This window comes from Oncorhynchus mykiss, chromosome 16 (assembly GCF_013265735.2).
Source record: "Oncorhynchus mykiss isolate Arlee chromosome 16, USDA_OmykA_1.1, whole genome shotgun sequence".
In the NCBI taxonomy this organism is placed as follows: domain Eukaryota; kingdom Metazoa; phylum Chordata; class Actinopteri; order Salmoniformes; family Salmonidae; genus Oncorhynchus; species Oncorhynchus mykiss.
Window position 1 is genome coordinate 56462439 of NC_048580.1, and position 23236 is coordinate 56485674.

Sequence of the window (23236 nt, forward strand, 5' to 3'; positions counted from 1 at the left end):
AAATACATCAGTGCCTTTGAAATCCAAGGATTACAAGGTTAGTCCGTTTAAATTACATTTTCTGTCAAACTTTTGATGTGTGTGTGTGTGTGTGTGTGTGTGTGAGGGAGGATGATGCGGTCTCACAATATCTCAGGTGAATAAAGCGAAAACAATGTGCGTTTATTAGCTAACTAACAAAAGACACGCTCAGAAACTTAAACGATACTCCAGGACAACTGATGTTGTTACTCTCCACGTGTTTCATCAACTAGCTATCATCGCAAAAGTTTAAAGAGTACAGACCTGCTGTGAATGTATTATAAATTAGTTACACTGCGTTGTAGTGAACATCTGTTGATTATTGTCAATAACCTTTAATTTAGCATTATCTTATAAGGGTCTAGAGGTGTCGAATAATATGTTGAAACTATGAGCAACTTAAATAATTTTAACCCGATTGTGTTAAATGTAGTTACATCTCACTAACGAACTCCTTGTTGGATTGTTTTTTGTTGCAGTGTACAGTAACGTTAGAAAGATATCAAATCAGATGCTAACTAGATAACGCTAGATAGGCCTAACGTTAGTTGGAAATGAAGTTAACCATTGGGTGGCGAGTTTTGAATGAAAGCTAATTTAGCTAGCTAGTCAAGAAATGGACAATAACAAAACTAAACATGTTTAGCTATGCAACTGCTCGTGCCACCTTTTAATTAAATTACACAAGCGTTTAGCCCTTTTTTGTTTTCGTTATTGACAGTTTTTTGATAAGCAACTGGATAGCGGGATCTTTTAGCTAGCAAACAACCAACTTCAATGTGACAAGTTAAATAACGTGTCATGGTTACATTAGCTCGCTATCATGAAAGACTGCAATAGCTAGTTTGCTGACAAGTTGAGTATTGGATGAGAGATTCCGGTCTATGCAGAGAGGCGATATCAGAAACAGCGCATGGTCACGTGTAGCAGAAAGCCTTGCTAGTAAGCAATGACAACCGAATCTAATTTTCTGTCGTTAGAAATTAGGTAATAAATGATTAACTACGGAAGTTGTCTGTTTTCAAATTGCAATTTTAATATATTTGTGACATGGTTAATATTTGTGGCGAGCTAACATAGCTTAATGAAGCCAATGTTTTCAACTAGCTAATGTTCGCTGCTTCATGCTAATATGCGTTTATCGTGGGATGGATGTTGAAAACGCAGGTAAACATTAGGAGGAAGGAGGACCATCCTCCTCAGTGAATTTCATAAAAATGGTAAAACATTTGTAAAGTTTTTATTTTTAGATAAAACTATACTAAATGTATTCACGTCACCAAATAATTCATTAAAACCCACTGTTTTGCAATGAAGGTCTACAGTAGCATAAACAGCACTCTGTAGGGTAGCTTCATGGTGTAGCTGGGGGATAGCTAGTTTCCGTCCTCCTCTGGGGAGGCTTATGGTTCTCACCTCCTTCCATAGACTTGCACAGTCCTCCGAGTGATTAGAGCTCTTGCAACAAAAACTGACTTTCTTTTCTCCACCCAATCAGATTATCAGTGAATGATTCTAGTATCGAATGCATAAGCCACAGCTAGCTAGCACTGCAGTGCATCAAATGTGGTGAGTAGTTGACTCGAAGAGAGAAAGACAATAGTTGAACTAATTCATTTATTTCAAAATGAAGGAGAAGCAAGGGAGAGAGAAAGATACTTATTTTTTTCTTGAGTTTCTCTTACTTAGCTAGGAAATGCAGCTAGCTAGTTCAGCCTACTCTAACACGCTTCTCAAACAGAGAGATGCTATGTTAGCTAGCTGGCTATGACTATCCAACACTGGAACTCTTCCAAGTCAAGGTAAGCTTTTGATTTCACAAATGTATTGCCATCAGGGCCCGCCGGTGTAAGTGCTACACTGCTCACTGACTGTATACTGTAATGTTACTGCATGATTGTAGCGAGTTTACTAATGCATTAGTTCTATTAGCTATGTTGACTGATGTTACTTTAGCTAATATGGTGACAACGATGTAGGCTGTGTGTAGCAGTTATGATATATGGTTTTGCTTGGAATGTTTTTTTTTTTGCCTGGTCACGTACAGCTGAAGTGTTGTTCATTGAAGTCCACAAGCGAATGGAAAAGGTGAGAGGAGGAGAGCGCATAGGAATACAATGTGGCTACTATGGGCTGTGTTTACACATGATCAGGCGTGTATTCATTCCGCCTGTTCTGTTGAAAAACGTTTCTTAAACGGAAGCAAATGGAACGACACAGGGATAAACACCTGAATTTGTCCAATAGAAATTGTCGTTTGCAACTGATGGACTAATGATTACACCCTAGATCAGCTAGATGCAGGCAAAAGTGTGCAAAGTGGTATTGAATGTGTCACTGTGTCACTGTCTGTCCAAAATGTTTCTCTCGACCTGTGTAAACTTTAATTCATAGGTTAGGTTGTAGCAACCTCATGATGGGTATTGGGCAAATAAGAGTATCATGTAGTAGCATAATCCTATCGCTGTTAAGATATTCCATTCCCTATATTCAATGTAACAACGATAGGACATGATACTCTTATTTCCCCTTTACCCATCATGAGGTTGCTACAACCTAGCCTATCCACAGTCATCCAATATGCTATAATAGAAATAAAGCCATGCTCATGATGTACAAGCAAAGCTAATGTTATATTGTTTGAAAGTAGCTAGCTAATAAATGTATAACTACTGAAGTTGTCTGTTTTCTAATTGCAATTACCATCGCTTTGTTATATATGGCCAAGATTTGTGGTGAACTCGTGAGCTAGCATAGCTTAATGAAACCAATGTTTTCAGCTAGCTAGTGTTAGTTAACTCTTAATGCTAATATTATGCGTTTATCGTGGGATGGATGTTGACAAACGCAGTTAAACGTTGGGTTTACGAACAGTCAGACGTTCTGTACAATATGTAGCTACTTGTTGAAAACCACGATATACCTTTTTCAATGTATAGCTAGATTTCTTGAAAACATGTCTCGCAGACCAAAATATTGTCGTTCCCCCGCTGTCAAAATGGGTTCGCTGTGCTTTAACGTAGATCAACCCGTGGCGTATATTGCATGAGTGTGCTGGCCAGAGCATCCCTGCTTCTCTAACTGCGACATGTTGTGGAAGTGCAACGTTATATGTCGTCCTCAACGTGTCATCATTCATAGCAATCTTCAGGCTTGCCAGCGCCTGCATTGTAACCAATACATTTTAGTGTATGGTTCTAGCTAGTTATTTTATTTATTTTAAAAAATCACATAGTATTTGTTGTTTAGTTTATACTGCTCACTTATTTTATTAATGGGAACCATCCATTGCATGTGTATTCTGCTTGTAAGAATAGACCATGAGACAGCTGCAGGGAATTTCTGTGAATTTTATTTTATGTTCAGGATCAAATATTTTTTCCTTAAATATTTACTGTTTTTCTTCATGACTTGTTGTCTTTGCTACCTGTTTTTCAGATGGAGGCGAACAACTATTTCAACTATGGCACCCACTCCTCTGTGTCTGTTAACTCAGGACTGAAACTCTCCTCAGGGGATTCTGTCTATACTAATGGGTCCTCCATGAGTTTCCCTCAGCAGGAGAAGAGTGAGTACAGCACCTTGTGCTGGGGACAATAAAAGGCCACTCGAAAATGTGCAGTTTTGTAACAAAACACAATGCGACAGATGTCTGAAGTTTTGAGGGAGCCAGCAATTGGCATGCTGACCTGCAGGAATGTTCACCAGAGCTGTTGCAAGATAATTTAATGTTAATTTCTCTACCATAAGCTGCCTCCAACGTCGTTTTAGAGAATTTGGCAGTATGTTCAACTGGCCTCACAACTGCAGACCATGTGTAACCACGCCAGCCCAGGACCTAGACATCCGGCTTCTTTACCTGCAGGATTTCTGAGACCAGCCCACCGGACAGCTGATGAAACTGAAACGTATATCTGTCTGTAAAAAAAAACTTTTGTAGGGAAAAACTAACTCTGATTGGCTGGGCCTGGCTCCCGAGTGGGAGCCAGGCCCACCCATTACTGCGCCTCAGCCCAGTCATGTGAAATCCCTAGATTAGGCCCTAATGAATTTGTTAATTGACTGATGTCCTATGAACTGTAACTCGGTAAAATTGTTTAAATTATTGCATGTTGCGTTTTACATTGTTGTTCAGTGTATATCAATAACTGATTTAAATGAATATCGCTCTGCCCCAGTCTTTTCACCCCTTTTATAATGAGCAAGAGATTGTATCTAACTCTAGAGCAGGTCTTTGGTGTATAAGCAATTCATTCATGTAACTTCACACCTCAAATTTTCTAGAGAATTTATGATTGTGCAGGATGCATGATGTGTGAATTGAACACTCTGAAAAATGAATTATCTGACCCGTCTTCTCTTACTCTTGTCCCTGACCACCTTTGCAGATATGAACGGTGAAATGAATGTGAATGGCAGCACTACTGTAATTGGGTCCAGTGTGCCTGGCTCCCAACCTCCAACAGCCCCATACCCTCATATGAGCAACCACCACCACCAGAGTAGCATGGGCTACGACTACCTGTGGGGAGGACAGCCACAATACAGCCCAGCCATGAGCTTGTCTCCTGGGCATGGCATGCACCAGAAGCAGCCTCCCACTGGGGTGATGCAGCAACAGAGCCAGCAGCATTTCCAGGGTCACGGACAGTACCAACTGAACGGGGGCATGCCTGGGTCCCGTCAGCCCCCCGTGGTGCCACCCCCAAACATGACTCTTACAGGGGGCCAGTACTGGAACAGGGTTAACCCGGGGCAAAAGCAGAGCAGCGCAGCCATGGCAATGGGGTATAACTCGCACAGCGTGTACGGGGCCTACCAGAGCCAGGTGCACCCTGGGATTGCGCCCTCACAGCATCACCAGCAGCAGCCTCCACAGCCACCCCCTCAGCAGCACCAGCAGCAGCAGCAACCTCAGCACTACAGCATGGTGTCCAACGGGATTCCCTACTACCAGCACCAGCCCCAGCAGCCATCTCTTCCCGCTCCACAACCTCAGGCTCAGATGATGCCCCCTACCTCCCAGAATTTCACCCCTCCACAGGGAAGCCCCCAGCACCACCAGATGGGCCGGGGGGGCACAGGCAGCCCCCTCCCCATGGCGGTGTCCTCTGTCCCCATGATGTCACCCTCGACAATGGCGGATAGTGGATCGCCCCAGAGCCAGACCAGGGAGAGGAGTCCCCATGGTGGTTCTGTAGCGATGCCAGCTGTCATGCAAGGTGAGATGCACATATTTACACTGGTTTCAAGTCTTCTGAGTAACCTAACCCCTTCTATTTTATAGCACGGAAGAAGTGTTTCATATTTCTGTGGTCGCTAGATACATGGCGCTGTTTCTACAGATACTGTATCACAAGAGTTTGAACTTCCGGTTTCAAAGCCATTTTTCAATTACTTAATTTTCTTTAAATTAGGCCTTATCTGCTAATTTAGTAATCAGTGTCTCAGCTGTCAGTGATTGAATTCGCATAGCAGATTTAAAACCTCTACAGGATTGGTGGGTCCCCCTTGGGACTTTTGAGCTGACGTAGGCTAATGTGATTAGCATGAAGTTGTAAGTAACAAGAACATTTCCCAGGACATAGACATATCTGATATTGTCAGAAAGCTTACATTCTTGTTAATCTAGCTGCACTGTCCAATTTACAGTAGCTATTACAGTGAAATAATACCATGCTATTTTTTGAGAGTGCACAGTTATGAACTTAAAGTTATTAATAAACCAATTAGGCACATTTGGGCAGTCTTGCCACAAAATGTAACAGAAATGCAATGGTTCATTGGCTCAGTCTAAAACATTGCACATACACTGCTGCCATCTAGTGGCCAACATCTAAATGTGCCTGGGCTGGAATAATAAATGATGGCCTTTGTCTTGCATTACACAGATGATGGTGCAAAAAAAACAGTTGGTTTTCTAATGTGTTATATTCTCCTACATTCATTTCACATTTCCACAAACTTCAAAGTGTCTCCCTTCAAATGGTATTAAGAATATGCATTTCCTTTCTTCAGGTCCTGAGCTACAGGCAGTTAGGCATTTTAGGCAAAAATTGAAAAAAAAAAGGGGCCGAAAAAAGGGGTTTTTAATGTCAACACTGTAAACTGTTTCCATGACAGAACTGAAACCGTGTTTGCATATTCTGTCATCTCAGTTTGATAAGAGACATTTTCTGACGAGAGGACATTTTTTGTGGAAAGGAATAAGGATGTGTCAGCTGGATTCCTTCTAACACAGGTTACAGTATGGACAAGTCCCAAAAAGTTTAGGAAAGTCACCTCTTGCAGTGGTTCGAGATGTAGGCTTATCTATAGGTCATTCATTGTTCCTGTTTGACTGTAGTTAGCTCTCCATGTCAGAGAACCTTACTTGTTTCCTGGTTTGGACCCTGGCCTGTATCTCCTGAGAGAAATCATGTTGTAAATCTCACCTCACATATTTCCTGATTCTCAACCACTGTAGTCGGGTGTAGCTCACCTCCAATTTAGTGTGCACCACAATACATAGCGAAAAACTCCTGGCCCTTCATACAGGCAATATATTTATTGTCATCTCACTGAAGTGGAACGCTGGCATGCATAAGATTGTCGACAAGGTGTTTTATAAAAGCTCCATCTGCTCTTCAGATTCCCTCCTTTGAATTGCCTTGCCGCTGCTGTGTTTTGTTCTTGTCATTTCTAATGGTCTGACTGTTTTGTGTTCCCTAGTGCGGATGAGTGAAACGTTTAAGGATGTGGATAAAGGCTACAATGGGATGGAGAGGGCGTCTGTCGCCCAGCGGCTGCCTAAAAGCGACAGCTACCCTCCCAAGCCCCCTGGACCTCCCATGGGACCCACCAGTGACTACTGCCAGCGCTCCAAGCAGCCAATGGCCCAGCACCATGAAATGACTACCTTAGCGAGGGAGTCTGCGCTGCCTGAGCCTCCACACTTGATGTCGGCGCCTCCCCTTGTGGTTTCCACACCTCCTTTAGCTAAGGCAGCAACCCCTCCTAGGGTCTCCGCAGCTGCACACAAGCCTAAGATCACAATACGCAATGCCAAGCGTCGGCTGGAGTGGTGTAAAGCTCGCCGCCATTGGACTCTGGAGCAGTGGAAACGTGTTCTCTGGAGTGATGAATCACGCTTCACCATCTGGCAGTCCGACGGACGAATATGGGTTTGGCGGATGCCAGGAGAACGCTACCTGCCTGAGTGCATAGTGCCAACTGTAAAGTTTGGTGGTGGAGGAATAATGGTCTGGGGCTGTTTTTCATGGTTCGGGCTAGGCCCCTTACTTCCAGTGAAGGGAAATCTCAATGATACAGCATACAATGACATTCTAGACGATTCTGTGCTTCCTACTTTGTGGCAACAGTTTGGGGAAGGCCCTTTCCTGTTTCAGCATGACAATGCCCCCGTGCACAAAGCGAGGTCCATACAGAAATGGTTTGTCGAGCTCGGTGTAGAAGAACTTGACTGGCCTGCACAGAGCCCTGACCTCAACCCAATCGAACACCTTTGGGATGAATTGGAACGCCGACTGCGAGCCAGGCCTAATCGCCCAGCATCAGTGCCTGACCTCACTAATGCTATTGTGGCTGAATGGAAACAAGTCCCCACAGCAATGTTCCAGCATCTAGTAGAAAACCTTCCCAGAAGAGTGGAGGCTGTTATAGCTGCAAAGGGGGGACCAACTCCATATTAATGCCCATGATTTTGTAATGAGATGTTCGACGAGCAGGTTATGTACGGATCCGCAGTCTCCACTTCCATTTGCAGTGTTGCACTCTCGGCGAGTAAGCGTTCATGATTTGATCTGATGTACTGTATAGTAATCATTCTCAGCCTAGGAAAGGAATACAAGCAGTTGCCAAATGTAATGAAATTAAACAGAGTAATCTGCCCCCCCCCCTAACCATTTACAGTTTTTGTTTGGTTCCCTCTTGTGAGCCCCCTCCTGTGGCATATAGATAGTGATCAGAGAAACAGTTAAAAGTTTCAGTACCTTAGCCTTTAAACTGACATGTTTCCCCTTTCCTCCTCATCTGTTAAATCGCTAAAACAGTCTATCAATGTTCATAAGATTTGAATGTTGTGAAATTCTTTCAGGCATCTGTCTTATTGTTTCTCCCAAATATACATTGTTTTACTAATTCCATATTGATATTATCTAACAGCAGATCACATGAAGGCAAATTGAAAGGAGGCTTGAAGCTCGGTTTGGCAAACATCTAGTTGTTTTTGTTTGTTTACCTTCAAGAACCTTTCCATCTGTTTAGAGTTGTGTCAGAGTACATTACAATACTCCTGGGTCTTGTGTGGTGAGGGGGTTGATGGGGGATATGACATGGTAAACCTGTGTATTGACCAAATTAAACTTGCACTGGCAAGAAAATATGAGGTAAATGTGTAGTTATTGGTGTGTATGTCAAACCTGTAAAGTTATCACATGCTTAAGCACTTCAAATGATGTTGAGTTACACTGGAAAATATATATTTTTGTCTACATCGTTCTAAGAAACTAAGACTCGTGTTTCCCATGGTGCGAGTGTTTGAAGACTGGCTATGCATGTTTCATGCCAAATACGTTTTTGAAAAGATACTGCTTTCAGTGTTGTGTGACTTCCCATACATTTCCAATGGAAATGGGAGGACATGGCTACTGTACTTCATTAATCACTGTTTACCAAAATAAATTACCAAGAATACTGCATCAAGCGGTGTTTCTCAACCTTCAGACATCTGATCAGCTGCTCACTGATGTAGGTAAATAAATATCCTAGTGGCCTCCCGAGTGGCGCAGCAGTCTAAGGCACTGCGTCACTACAGACCCAGATTCGATCCATCTGTGAACAGGAGACCCATGAGGGGGCGCACAATTGGCCCAACATTGTGTTAGGTGAGGGTTTGGTCGGCCGGAATGTCCTTGTCCCATCACGCTCTAGCGACTCCTTGTGATGGGCAGGGCACCTGCAAGCTGACTTGGTTGCCAGTTTCCTCCCACATATTGGTGCGGCTGGCTTCCGGGCTAAGCGAGCAGTGTGTCAAGAAACAGTGCGTCTTGGCAGGGTCGTATTTCGGAGGACGCATGTCTCTTGACCTTCACCTCTCCTGAGTCCATACGGGAGTTGCAGCAATGGGAAAAGACTGGAACTACCCATTTAGATATCATAAAATTAAAAAGTACAAAATAATAATTCTGCTCCATGTTTACTTTAATTTAATATCACCCACCCTTCCCTATAAAGCTATTAGCGCTGCGTCCCAGCTCCAGAGGGAGCCATAAATACACTAGCACTTGCGTGTGTGCTAGTGCCCCTTACACTTATTTCTAGGCTACATAACCTGGTCTAATCAGTGTTTTTGTGGATATATTGCATCATTGGTTATCCAAATAATCTGTTATTTCTGTATGAAAGTTGGACATTTTCTTTTTTATGAAATAATAGAGATTGACATCACTTCCGAGATGCGGATGACCACCTGCTACAAGAGGAAAGGCTGAAAGATGGCCACCGAGAATGATGTTTGTACAAAAACCATTCAATGTCAATAGAGTTTGTGTACAATCATTATATGCCAAATTGATTAAAATAAAACGAGAACAGGTCCATATAATAAACCGCCTACTGCGTGCAGTTCCAGTGTGAAGGGGGAAATGTGGTTTCTGTTACTATAATGTAATATTGTTATTGTAGTACATGGCACTACATACAATTTCATTTGTCTGGGTATTTTTTATTGTTTATTAATTAAATGACACCCTCTCAACTCAGCATCACTTCCTGTAGCTGCATTCTGACCAGACACCATTTGCGCTTTAATGATTCCAGGGGACATCCCATTGGGTCCTTGAGCCATCCTTTGTCTGCGGTATTGAATTAGAATAATTAAGCAGTTGTGCTGTGGAAAATTATTACGAATTGCGAGAAAATAAGGGTTATCATGTTGAAAGGGTTCGACAATAAAGATGATAACATGGGGCCCCATTCAATGAAAGGGCTTAATGAGGAAGCTGTTCAAACATCCTGTTCTTAGGAACAAATATTATTCTTCTCTTTAGAAAGCAACACAGAGTTTGATATTATTATTATGCTTTTTCTGAATGTGCCCATTTTATCATGAAATGAAGCTGGCAATCTGAAGACTACAGAATATGTTTAGTCTTGTGTAACTTACTTTCTCCTAAAGGGCAGTTTTTTTGCTGCTGGATTGGGATAGTCCTTATAAAAGGTCAATGATGTTTTGCACAATGATAAGGTGTGTAGAATGCCTGTTGAGTTCAAAAGTAGACCAGCTAACAATATGTTAAGTGAAATGAATAAATAGAAACACCTGCAAACGGTTATCTTCCCATGAATTGTATTGCACTCAAATTTATATAATCCTCGAAAGCAGGTACAGTGGGGCAAAAAAAGTATTTAGTCAGCCACCAATTGTGCAAGTTCTCCCACTTAAAAAGATGAGAGAGGCCTGTAATTTTCATCATAGGTACACTTCAACTTTGACAGACAAAATTAGATTTTTTTTTCTCCAGAAAATCACATTGTAGGATTTTTTATGAATTTATTTGCAAATTATGGTGGAAAATAAGTATTTGGTCACCTACAAACAAGCAAGATTTTTAAGTGGGAGAACTTGCACAATTGGTGGCTGACTAAATACTTTTTTGCCCCACTATAGTTCTATTCCTTTCATAGAATCTGTGTTTTTAATATGAGAATTTGCCAAATGTATTGTAGGAGAGAGTTTACCACAATATTACAACATCAAAACATAAATGTAATTAAGTAAACATTTTACCTTGAAATGTTAGACTTCATAACAATGAAATGGGGAATGAATAGGTTAACATTTGTGGCGGTGTAAGAGTTTTTTCAAAGTAGCAGAGCTGCTGAATTTGCACGCCCTCAACACAAGAACCATGTGATGTGAGAGACCATATCCCTAATGGTACAAACTAATATCATGATTTATCTATAATTGAGACATTCTTCAAGTCTACATTTTATTTGTCCCAGAGGGCAATTGGTTTTGCGGCAGGTGAGCTGCACATGAGATGTTAAAAAAACATAATCCAGATTAAGCTGAATGAGGGTTAGTCTGATTAATCAGGATGTAATATAAAATTCATTGGTATATAGCTTTGAAACTAATGCCTGCAAAATCGTGTAAATGTTCCTTACAAGCCAGAATGTTCAATAAAATTCTATTTAAACTTACTCTACCGGTTGTTTGCGTGGTTTGTTCTTCAGTTGCTTGAAATTTGAGACAATACAGGAAAGTATTTGCAGTAATTTCCCCCATTGATCTGTGATTGCACTCAAATTCGTGCATATTCTTTATTACATAGTATACCTGTATTTTTGTGTGTATTCTACAAGTAAATGTAGGCCCTACATCCAATTATTTATATATACACTAGATAGCTTTTTGGGGGCGCTGTCTTGAAGACACCGTCCTCCATCTTGGCACTCCCCCACTGTCGTAAAAAAAATATTTTGGAAGCTATAGAAAGGCATTTATTGTCTACATTCGTTTTTGCCACGTTTTATTATATTACAGACACCTTAATGCATAATTTTAAATTATGTGAGCTAAACATAAAATAATGATCAAAACATAAAAACATTTTATTTTAAGTATATATTTTATTAGATGATTAATGTTACTGTCCCACTACAATAACAAAAATACGTAAATACTTAATTTTGTTCTCTACAATTCCATTAATACTTTTTTTAAGACAGCTGCTTCTGGGGATTGCCAATATGTCCGACCGGTGGCTATAAAGTATTTGAATGGCCAATACACAGCATCTGCAATCCAGGGTTTGCATAGGTCATTGCCTACATCAGATGACAATTCTCCTAATATGGTGCTATTCCGGTGCTAGGACCCAGAGCTTCCCAGGCTTCCCCAGTGTGTAAACTCCAGAGACGAAAGAGGAAGCGAGACACCCCACTCTCTGTTATTTTCTGGTTAAATTAAAGTCAATGAACTAAGTAGGCCAGACCCAGCTGCTTTTGCATTGGTGTCTAAGGGAGACCCACCCCTTTAAGTAGAGAAGAACTGACCATATTTTTCAATGGTAAACGGCTTGAGTGAACTATCTTTATTTATCCGCCATCTCGTAACCATTCACTTCCTCTTTCGGCTCGATTTCTTTCTCTTCTGTGATCATGGCTGCGCTCAAACACCAGCCATGTTTGCTCATTTGAAACCCAAAGGTTAGCGAATACTGTACCTGTTTTATTTACATAGCCTGTACCTACTTCAACCATATTTGTTCACTCGGATGATCAAAGACATCAGTGTCTTTGAAATCCAAGGATTACAAGGTTAGTCAGTTTTAATTACATTCTATGTCAAACTTTTGAGTGTGTGAGGGAGGATGATGCTGCCTCACTATCTCAGGCGAATACAGCAAAAACAATGTGCGTTTATTAGCTTGGTGGCTAACAAAAGAGAAGCAGCCACTGTTTTAAGAACGTAAACAAAAACGATACTCCAAGACGACTGATGTTATTACTCTATATGTTTTAGTTATCATCACAAATGGTTATGAGCACAGACCCGCTGTGACTATTATTAACTAGTTTTACTCAGCGTTGTAGCTAATGTCTGTTGTTGATTACTAGTGACGCTATTGTCAATAACCTTGAATTTAGCATGATCTAATAAGGGCCTAGAGGTGTCAAATGATATGTTGAAACGATCAGCAAATTCTACAATCGCCCGATTGTGTTAAATGTAGTTACATCTCACTAACGAACTCATTGGATGATTGTTTTTGATGCCGTGTACAGTAACGTTAGAAAGATATCAAATCAGATGCTAACCTAGCGCCGTATTGCTAACTAGATAACGTTAGATAGCTTACAGTAGGCCTACCGTTAGTTGGATATCACGTTAACCATCTGGTGGCGAGTTTTGAATGAAAGCTAATTTAGCTAACTAGTCAATATATGAACTATAACAAAACGAAACATGTTTATGATTCCGCTCGTGCCGCTTCTTCTTCAATTCCACTACAAGCACTAACGTGGAGCCCTTTTGTTTTCGTTGAGTTTTAATAAACAACTGAATAGCGGTATGGTTTGTTTTCTAGCTAGCTCATCAACTTCAACTGGACAAGTTAAATAGCGAGCTAGTGTAACCATGACACGCTATCATGAAAGACTGCTATAGCTAGTTTGCTGACAAGTTGAGTATTGGATGAGAGATTCAGGTCTATGCAGAGAGGCGATATCAGCAACAGCGCATGGTCACGTGTAGCAGAAAGCCTTGCTAGTAAGCAATGACAACCGAATCTAATTTTCTGTCGTTAGAAATTAGCTAATAAATGATTAACTACGGAAGTTGTCTGTTTTCAAATGGCAATTTAAATATATATTTGTGACATTGCCAAGATTTGTGGTGAACTATCGAGCTAGCATAGCTTAATGAAACCAATGTTTTCAGCTAGCTAGTGTTAGTTAGCTCTTAATGCTAATATTATGCGTTTATCGTGGGATGGATGTTGACAAACGCAGTTAAACGTTGGGTTTACGAACAGGCAGACGTTCTGTACAATATGCTGTACAACTTGTTGAAAACCACGATATACCTTTTTCAATGTATAGCTAGATTTCTTGATAACATGTCTCGCAGACCAAAATATTGTCGTTCCCCCGCTGTCAAAACGGGTTCGCTGTGCTTTAACGTGGCGTTCATTGTCCATGAGTGTGCTGGCCAGAGCATCCCATCTGCTGCTCTAACTGCGACATGTTGTAGGAGTGCAACGTTTGTGGTGTCGTCCTCAACGTGTCATCATTCATAGCCATCATCAGGCTTGCCAACGCCTGCAGTTGTAACAATGCATGTTTGTGTATGGATCTAGATAGATTATTTATTATTTATTCAAAAAACTATTATTTATTTGATGTGCAGGGTCAAATACTTTTTCCTGGTTTATTTATTGTTTTTCTTCATGACTTGTTGTCTTTGCTACCTGTTTTTCAGATGGAGGCGAACAACCATTTCAACTATGGCACCCACTCCTCTGTGTCTGTTAACTCAGGACTGAAACTCTCCTCAGGGGATTCTGTCTATACCAATGGGTCCTCCATGAGTTTCCCTCAGCAGGAGAAGAGTGAGTACAGACCCAATTTTCTGTGTTTACTCTGCCTCTATTTCTATGGTGAACAAAAATATAAACACTATGTAAAGTGTTGGTCCCATGTTTCATGAGCTGTAATAAAATATCCCAGATATGTTCCATACACACTAAAATCGTATTTCTCTCAAATGTTGTGCACTATTTTTGTTTACATGCCTGTTAGGCAGCATTTCTCCTTTTCCAATATAATCAATCTACCTGCCAGGTGTGGCATATCAAGAATCTGGTTAAAGTGTGTTCATTGCACAGGTGCACCTTGTGCTGGGGACAATAAAAGGCCATTCGAAAATGTGCAGTTTTGTAACAAAACACAATGCGATAGATGTCTGAAGTTTTGAGGGAGCCAGCAATTGGCATGCTGACTGCAGGAATGTCCACCAGAGCTGTTGCAAGATAATTTCATGTTAATTTCTCTACCATAAGCTGCCTCCAACGTCATTTTAGAGAATTTTGCAGTATGTCCAACTGGCCTCACAACTGGCCTCAGGACCTCTGGCTTCTTTACCTGCAGGATTTCTGAGACCAGCCCACCGGACGGACAGCTGATGAAACTGAGGCGTATTTCTGTCTGTAAAAAAGCTGTTTTGTAGGGAAAAACTAACTCTGATTGGCTGGGCCTGGCTCCCGAGTGGGTGGGACCACGCCCACCCATGACTGCGCCCCTGCCCAGTCATGTGAAATCCACAGATTAGGGCCTAATGAATTTGTCAATTGAGTGATTTCCTATAAACTGTAACCCAGTAAAAAACAAAAAAAATATTGCATGTTGCGTTTTTATATATTTAAGTGTATATCAATAACTGATTTAAATGAATATCGCTCTGCCCCAGTCTTTTCACACCTTATAATGAGCAAGAGATTGTATCTAACTCTAGAGAAGGTTTTTGGTACATAAGCAATTAATTAATGTAACCTCACACCTCAAATTTTCTAGAGAATTTATGATTGTGCAGGATGCATGATGTGTGAATTGAACACTCTGAAAAATGAATTATCTGACCTGTCTTCTCTTACTCTTGTCCCTGACCACCTTTGCAGATATGAACGGCGAAATGAATGTGAATGGCAGCACTACTGTAATTGGGTCCAGTGTGTCTGGCTCCCAAACTCCAACAGCCCCATACCCTCATATGAGCAACCACCACCACCAGAGTAGCATGGGCTACGACTACCTGTGGGGAGGACAGCCACAGTACAGCCCAGCCATGAGCTTGTCTCCTGGGCATGGCATGCACCAGAAGCAGCCTCCCACTGGGGTGATGCAGCAACAGAGCCAGCAGCATTTCCAGAGTCACGGACAGTACCAACTGAACGGGGGCATGCCTGGGTCCCGTCAGCCCCCCGTGGTGCCACCCCCAAACATGAATCTTACAGGGGGGCAGTACTGGAACAGGGTTAACCCGGGGCAACAGCAGAGCAGCACAGCCATGGCAATGGGGTATAACTCGCACAGCGTGTACGGGGCCTACCAGAGCCAGGTGCACCCTGGGATTGCGCCCTCACAGCATCACCAGCAGCAGCCTCCACAGCCACCCCCTCACCAACAGACACAGCAACACCACCACCAGCAGCAGCAGCAACCTCAGCACTACAGCATGGTGTCCAACGGGATTCCCTACTACCAGCACCAGCCCCAGCACCCACCTCTTCCCACTCCACAACCTCAGGCTCAAATGATGCCCCCTACCTCCCAGAATTTCACCCCTCCACGGGGAAGCCCCCAGCACCACCAGATGGGCCGGGGGGGCACAGGCAGCCCGCTCCCCATGGCGGTGTCTTCTGTCCCCATGATGTCACCCTCGACAATGGCGGATAGTGGATCGCCCCAGAGCCAGACCAGGGAGAGGAGTCCCCATGGTGGTTCTGTAGCGATGCCAGCTGTCATGCAAGGTGAGATGCACATATTTACACAGATTTCAAGTCTTCTGAGTAACCTAACCCCTTCTATTTTTATAGCACAGAAGAAGTGTTTCATTTTCATATTTCTGTGGTCGCTAAATACAGTATCTGTAGAAACAGCGCCATGTATCACAAGTGTTTGAAATTCCTGTTTCAAAGCTATTTTTCTTTTCAATGACTCAACTCTTTCAATTAGGCCTTATCTGCTAATTTACTAATCAGTGTCTCAGCTGTCAGTAATTGAATTCACTAAGCAGATTTTTTTAAATGTCAACGCTGTCAACTGTTTCCATGACAGAACTGAAACTGTGTTTGCATATTCTGTCATCTCAGCTTGATAAGAGACATTTTCTGACGAGAGGACATTTTTTGTGGAAAGGAATAAGGATGTGTCAGCTGGATTCCTTCTAACACAGGTTACAGTATGGACAAGTCCCAAAAAGTTTAGGAAAGTCACCTCTTGCAGTGGTTCGAAATGTAGGCTTATCTATAGGTCATTCATTGTTCCTGTTTGACTGTAGTTAGCTCTCCATGTCAGAGAACCTTACTTGTTTCCTGGTTTGGACCCTGGCCTGTATCTCCTGAGATAAATCATGTTGTAAATCTCACCTCACATATTTCTTGATTCTCAACCACTGTAGTCGGGTGTAGCTCAACTCCAATTTAGTGTGCACCACAATACATAGCGAAAAACTCCTGGCCCTTCATACAGGCAATATATTTATTGTCATCTCACTGAAGTGGAACGCTGGCATGCATAAGATTGTCGACAAGGTGTTTTATAAAAGCTCCATCTGCTCTTCAGATTCCCTCCTTTGAATTGCCTTGCCGCTGCTGTGTTTTGTTCTTGTCATTTCTAATGGTCTGACTGTTTTGTGTTCCCTAGGGCGGATGAGTGAAGCGTTTAAGGATGTGGATAAAGGCTACAATGGGATGGAGAGGGCGTCAGTCGCCCAGCGGCTGCCTAAAAGCGACAGCTACCCTCCCAAGCCCCCTGGACCTCCTATGGGGCCCACCAGTGACTACTGCCAGCGCTCCAAGCAGCCAATGGCCCAGCACCATGAAATGACTACCTTAGCGAGGGAGTCTGCGCTGCCTGAGCCTCCACACTCGATGTCGGCGCCTCCCCCTGTGGTTTCCACACCTCCTTCAGCTAAGGCAGCAACCCCTCCTAGGGTCTCTGCACCTCCTGCAGTGTCTATGGCTCATATGAGTGCCTCAGGGCCTCCTGTTGTTTCATCTTCCTCTGTTACTTCTACGCCTCCCCGAAACTCAGCTCCTCCTGTGTCCTCTGCTCCTTCTCCCCCTGTGCTCGGGCCTCCTCCCAGGCTGTCGTCGCCTCCTCTGATGTTACAAGGCCTAAGACCTTTTCCAGTGACTGTGTCCACACTTCCATCAGTCGTATCACCTCCCTCCTCATTGTCTGCACCTCCTCCTAAGCCATCTGCTCTTTCTCCTTTACTGGACAAATCCTCTAGACCTCCATCTGTGTCTGCTCCCAATCCAGTCAGTGCTCGTCCCCCAGTGTCTGTGGCACATCAGACTGCTCACACTACATCTACACCTCCTGCAGTGGTCTCGACTTCTACCATGGTGTCTGCTCTCCCGCACTCCATGTCTGTGCCTATCCCCGCTCTTCAACAGATGGTCCAAGGATCCAGACTACCTCCTCTGACTTCTTCTCCCCCTAATTTATTTGGAGCACTTCGAGAAACGTTTTGGACTTCGTCATCAATGTCTGCATCTGCTCCTTCCCCAGTGGTGTCTACTCCCTCGGTGGCAATCATGGCACCTCCCTCAGCAGTGTCCAGGCCTCATTCAGCAGTCAGTTCACGTTCTATATCAGTGTCCTCACTTTCTCAATCAGTGTCTACTTGTCCCCTAGCAGTTTCTGCCCCTCCCGCAGTGTCTGTGTCTGTAGTGTCCTCCTTTCCAAAGGAGGTGTCTATGCCTCCTCTAACAGTCCAAGGCCCTAGAGCTCTACCTCTGTCTGGACCTCCTCTCACATCCCAAACCTCCAGAGATCCTCCATTGTCTGAATCACCTGCCTTGATGTCTGTGCCTCTTGCAGTGATGACTGCTCCTCTTGAGGTACCTTCTGCGCCTCCACTATCCGCCCCTGCTCCTCCACAAGCTCCTAAACGGATGGTTCCCCCAGAGCCAGAGGAGCGATGCATGGGGAACATGAAGTACATGGGGAACATGAAGGATCCCTCTGTAGAAGCAGACAGAGTCAAAACATCATCAAATATTGATTCCGCAGGGTCTCCGACTCGTCAATGTGAAAAACACTCAATCAAACCCCTCACAGTTATTCCTGGGACGACACTGCACCCCAAGAACCAAGAGGACTCCCCTGGGGACCAAGTTTGTGCTGAGAAAAATGACACCACCCCGATGGGCGGTGCAGACATTCCCCAGGAGAAGAGAAGTCTGGATGACATCTGTGTGACGGATGAGTCAACAGTTGATGAGTCTTTTGACGAGTCCTTGCAGGCGGAGTCCATACGCCTCGACAGCACCCATATGGAAGACCTCAGCCTCACTGAGGAAGATGACATCAGTAACAACTCGTCATTTGACGATGCCTCTCGGTTTGATGAAACTTCTAGACTTCACGATACCTCTCGCATAAATGACACATCTCGATTGGATGACATCTCCCGCGTAGATGGTGATAACTCTCTGTTTGACGATACCTCTCACACGGATGATGACACTTCCCGCTTTGACGACAGCTCTCGCGTAGATGGCAGCAAATCTCTATTTGACGACAGCGCTCGCGTGGATGACAGCGCTCGCGTGGATGACAGCGCTCGCATGGATGACAGCACTCACGTGGAGGAAACATCACATGTTGGAGACACTACAATGGATAGCAGCTTCTCCTCTGTGGAGGACTCTAGGGAATTGACTCTGGATGATTCCCAGACAGAGAACGTTTCTCGGGCAGAGGAGACCATGGACAGCTGCCTGAGCACCAAGGAGTCCATGCTGGAGTCCTCTCTGAACAACACCTCTCAGATGCAGGACTCCAGTGTTGACTTGTCCCAGAATGACATCTCTCAGTCAAGCTCAAATTGCCCTGCCAAACCAACCCCAGCCTACAAAGGTAAGATCCTTGCCATAGTTGATGTATGACAACCTATGTTTTTGTAATTAATTCGATTTTTATGAGTCAGAATCTCCTGTTAAGTAAGATGTGTGGCAATCTAGAACTTTGCAAGAAAGAGTTGTGGGTTAGGTCTTGGAAATTATCACAGCCAACAATGGAAATACATATTTTGTCAACAAACAGTAACTCCGTTAATTCGATGTTGCTACACATTGACCATTAACCTTATGCCCTCTTGACACGGTCTGAAGGTGACCGTGAGGCGGAGGTCTGGGATATACCAGACTCCACTGGCACCACCAGCACCAAGGCCAGTGCTGCTACCATCATGGCACCACCTGTTATCATGGATAAAGGCAAGCACACAGCGGCGCTCAGTGCCCTGGTGGAAAGCCTGGTTGGAGCCCCGCTCCTGCCCCTAGGTGCCCCAGCCCTGCCCACGACTGGCCAAAAGACCAAAACACCAAGGAAACCCAGGAAGCCACGCACTCAAGCAGCCTCCATTCCCGGTAAACCAACTTCTCTTTATCCCTTTTTTTTATCTGTGTAACTAATTCATTTTGAAAAAGGTAGTGTACAAACAAGGATTTCTGAAATTTCTGTTGTCACTCTCCAGTTCCGCAGGCCCCTGGGAAAGCCCAGCGGAAGTCTGCTATTAAAACTCCAAAGGTAGAGAAGATAAAGGTAGAGAGGAGGAAGAAGCTTGAGGTAGGAGAGAACAAGGAAAAGGGACGACCTAGAAAGAGAAAGAAGATTGAACCAGTAGCAGCCACAGGAGAGCCTGAACATTCTGCTGAAGGCTTACTTCCTGGTCAAAGTGGACCAGTCACTACCATTGGTAAACCATGTCTGACCAGTGGCGAGACCCCACCAGTGATCAAACCCAAGAAAGTTAGAGTCAAGAAAGTAAGTGTTCTGGAGCCGAAGCCACACAAAATAGCAAAAATGGACATTGACACTAAACCCAATGATGATGACAATAACGTCAACGACGGCGACGACAGTTCCACTGCGGGTAATGAATGAGCAAACTACTTTAATACTGGAAATTATTGAAAAATGGTTACATATTTTTCAACTAGATATAGTTATAACCCAATGATTATAAACTCTAAACCAATGGCATTGTTGATGGATGAGTCATTTGGTACTGATCTGATTCAACTATCTTTGTTCTTTGTACAGGTGACACTCCTAGAAGGAGGATAGCAACAGAGGAGCAGGTCTACTTCCCTCTGCTCCACGGGTAATGATACATACACTCTGATTTATACAGTTTATGGAGCGAGAAGTCCCCCTTAATTAGGCTTTCTCTGTGCCAAATACTTCTAGTGTGTGGAAAGTGCAGAAGGTTTATGTTCACCCATAAATACAAAACCCCTCAGTTTCATCCTTCTATTCTAGGCCCACTGCATGGATACTATGTGCTGCTTTTACTCTGTTGAATGTGGTTCTTAACTGACTTTCTATTGATCTGTGCTTTAGCTGGAGGAGGGAGATCCGGGTCAAGAAGAATGAGGACCGACTCAAGGGCGAGACCTGGTACTACAGCCCCTGTGGGAGGAGGATGAAGCAGTTTCCTGAAGTCATCAAGGTAAATGGCCCTGAGTTACAGTAAAACCTCACCACAGGAGCCATTTTGGCACAACATAATCTTACTGTCAATTTATTGTGTGATACACGAGAGAACTTCAGCAGCTATAAATAGTCCTTGATACAATGGGTTTTCTTTACCTCAGGGCATTTACCACATCAGACAGACACTAATTTTGGGTGAGAGATTGACTGTGACCATCTAAATTAAGAGACTATGGAGAGGCCATGTTTTTAGCATACAGGCATAACTGTAGCTGCATTTAATCAACCCATTATTTGCTCATACTGTGGGTGGATGACTCGGTGACCTATGACCTGTGTTTGTCCATGTTCTTCTGCTCTGATGCCACTGACTGACGACCCTGTTCTCCCTCAGTATCTAAACAGGCACCAGGACACTGCTGTGACCAGGGAACACTTCAGTTTCAGCCCCCGCATGCCCGTAGGAGACTTCTACGAGGAGAGGGACTCCACTGAGGTGTGTGTGAATTTATTGTATTTGCTGACAGATTTTTCATCATAAATACCTACAGTAATAACTCAACGCACACTGTCAATAATATCATAAAACACATTTCCCATAAAACTTTTCATATGATCTCTTCCAGGGAGTGAAATGGTGCCTACTGGCCAATGAGGAGGTGCCCTCCATGATCATGGCCATCACAGGCCGACGTGGCCGACCTCCAAACCCTGACAAAGAGATGCCCCGGCCCCGAGCTCGTCGTACCAAGGGTGGGCCAGTCCGAAAGCCCGGCAGGCCGCCCAAACCCAAGATGGTGGACCTGCTGAGCAAGGTGGATGCCAGAATGCTGAAGAGGCTAGAGGCCAAGGGTGAGTGGAGGTCATAGCCTGGCGATATGAGTCTGTGTTCACTGGTTGGAAAGTAAGCTCCTGTACAGACTTATTCAATGGCACAAAATAATCAGCCATGTAATATTGTAGAATCTGTCTGCATCAAAAAGCTTCAATTAGGTTGGGGATTTTGAAGTCTCCAATGTAAACGTGTTTATCTCATTTTAGATGGTCTGACTGAGGAGGACAAGGAGAAACTTGTCAAAATCAAGAAGAAAATGAAAAGAAAGGTACGGTATACTAAGTATCAAAATCTGAAGACGTGCTGTAACATTACATGTTGGTGGTGTATCCAGGTTGTCTCCAACACACTTAACTCAAATGGTTCCATTGCTCTCTTCTAGGCAAGGATGAAAAGAAAGGAGGATAACAAGAATAAAAAGATCCGACAGGAGAAAAAGCAAGCGAAGGTAAGGCATATTTATATATAAATATATATATTTTTGACCAAAGCAATAATCGGCCACACTCTATTTAACAAACCCCTCTTACCCTCTGTTCAGCTGGACAAGGAGACCAAGGAGGTGAAGGCTGAACCAGCCGACCAGGAGGCCTCACAGCCGGCCCCACCACAGCCACCCGCCCCTGAGCCCAAGAAGCGCGGCCCTAGGAAGAAGGTTGAGGTGCCGCCACCGGTTGTGGAGACTGACCAGGAGAGGTTGGCCAAGGGGAAAAGGGTGCTGGGGGCCAGGAGTAAGGCCAAAGCCCTGGCTGCTGCCCAGGCAGAGGCGGAGGCTGCGGCCCAGGCAGCCCTGGCAGCTAAGAAGCAGGTGGAGAGGAGGGCCCAGGCCCAGAGACGGCTGGAGGAGAGGAGGAGACAGCAGATGATCCTGGAGGAGCTGAAGAAGCCCACTGAGGACATGTGTCTCACAGACCACCAGCCCCTTCCGGAGCTGTCTCGGATCCCTGGCTTGGTTCTTTCTGGTGTGGCCTTCTCCCACTGCCTGACTGTGGTGGAGTTCCTGTACAGCTATGGCAAGGTGCTGGGCCTCCACATCCCCACTGATGTGCCTAGCCTCAGCACCCTGCAGGAGGGCCTCCTGGGCCTGGGAGACAGTCAAAGCGAGGTCCAGGATCTGCTCATAAAGCTGGTGGAGGCCGCACTCCACGACCCAGGCCTGCCACCCTACTACCAGGTGTGTGTTGTTGACTGTATGGAGATAGTTTTGGAGATGGTTGTTCCTGAATATTTGTTTGACAAAGCGCTGTCTCCATGTAGACATTTTACTGTTAGCTATAGTTTACCAATTAAAAAATGTATTTAGCTGTATGTTACATGTAAACTCTAGTTCAACAGATTTACCTAGTTCAATTTCTTCAATCCCCCTCTTTCTCTCCCTCTAGTCGGTGAAGATCCTAGGGGAGAAGCTGGTGGACCTGGAGCTGACTCGCAGCACAGTGTCTGAGGGCCTGAGGATCTTCCTGGAGTCCCATGGCTTTGACATGGAGGTGTGCAACGTGCTGCGGACCAAGACCTTCCTCACCCTCAACCCCGACACCAAGGCTGCCATCCTGGGCTTCCTGGTGGAGGAGCTCAACGGCAGCAACATTGTCATAAGGTCAGGATGACAATACACAGTTTCTCCCTAAGGAGTTAATAACA

At 44.0% G+C, this 23236-nt stretch overlaps 2 protein-coding genes across 4 annotated transcripts in view; both read left to right on the forward strand.

Moving 5' to 3' along the window:
- The first annotated feature begins 66 nt into the window (after positions 1-66).
- LOC110492376 (trithorax group protein osa) lies at positions 67-9512 on the forward strand. Its single transcript, XM_036945790.1, has 5 exons — positions 67-1823; positions 3460-3589; positions 4410-5243; positions 6733-7149; positions 9457-9512. The coding sequence occupies exons 2-5, from the start codon at positions 3460-3462 to the stop codon at positions 9510-9512; spliced, it is 1437 nt and encodes a 478-aa protein (XP_036801685.1). The 5' UTR covers positions 67-1823.
- Positions 9513-11971: 2459 nt separating this feature from the next.
- Positions 11972-23236, forward strand: part of LOC110492375 (bromodomain adjacent to zinc finger domain protein 2A) — a 33586-nt gene continuing 22321 nt past the window's right edge. Inside the window, exons 1-14 of one of the 3 annotated variants that reach the window (XM_021566636.2) lie at positions 11972-12348; positions 14012-14141; positions 15207-16058; positions 16954-19179; positions 19434-19691; positions 19799-20197; positions 20368-20428; positions 20668-20776; positions 21155-21256; positions 21387-21612; positions 21802-21863; positions 21978-22043; positions 22137-22769; positions 22978-23192. In XM_021566636.2, the coding sequence (XP_021422311.2) occupies positions 14012-14141; positions 15207-16058; positions 16954-19179; positions 19434-19691; positions 19799-20197; positions 20368-20428; positions 20668-20776; positions 21155-21256; positions 21387-21612; positions 21802-21863; positions 21978-22043; positions 22137-22769; positions 22978-23192 (5339 nt within the window). In that variant the 5' untranslated portion in view covers positions 11972-12348. The remainder of the gene's footprint in view (positions 12349-14011; positions 14142-15206; positions 16059-16953; positions 19180-19433; positions 19692-19798; positions 20198-20367; positions 20429-20667; positions 20777-21154; positions 21257-21386; positions 21613-21801; positions 21864-21977; positions 22044-22136; positions 22770-22977; positions 23193-23236) is intronic. The other 2 variants (XM_021566634.2, XM_021566635.2) reach the window with 2 other exon arrangements.

Coding starts and splice junctions, on each gene's coding strand:
- LOC110492376 (XM_036945790.1), top strand. CDS start 3,460: ATGGAGGCGAACAACTATTTCAACTATGGCACCCACTCCTCTGTGTCT. Junction 5,244..6,732: donor GATGCCAGCTGTCATGCAAG/GTGAGATGCACA, acceptor TGTGTTCCCTAG/TGCGGATGAGTGAAACGTTT. Junction 7,150..9,456: donor TCTCTGGAGTGATGAATCAC/GCTTCACCATCT, acceptor ATGAAATAATAG/AGATTGACATCACTTCCGAG.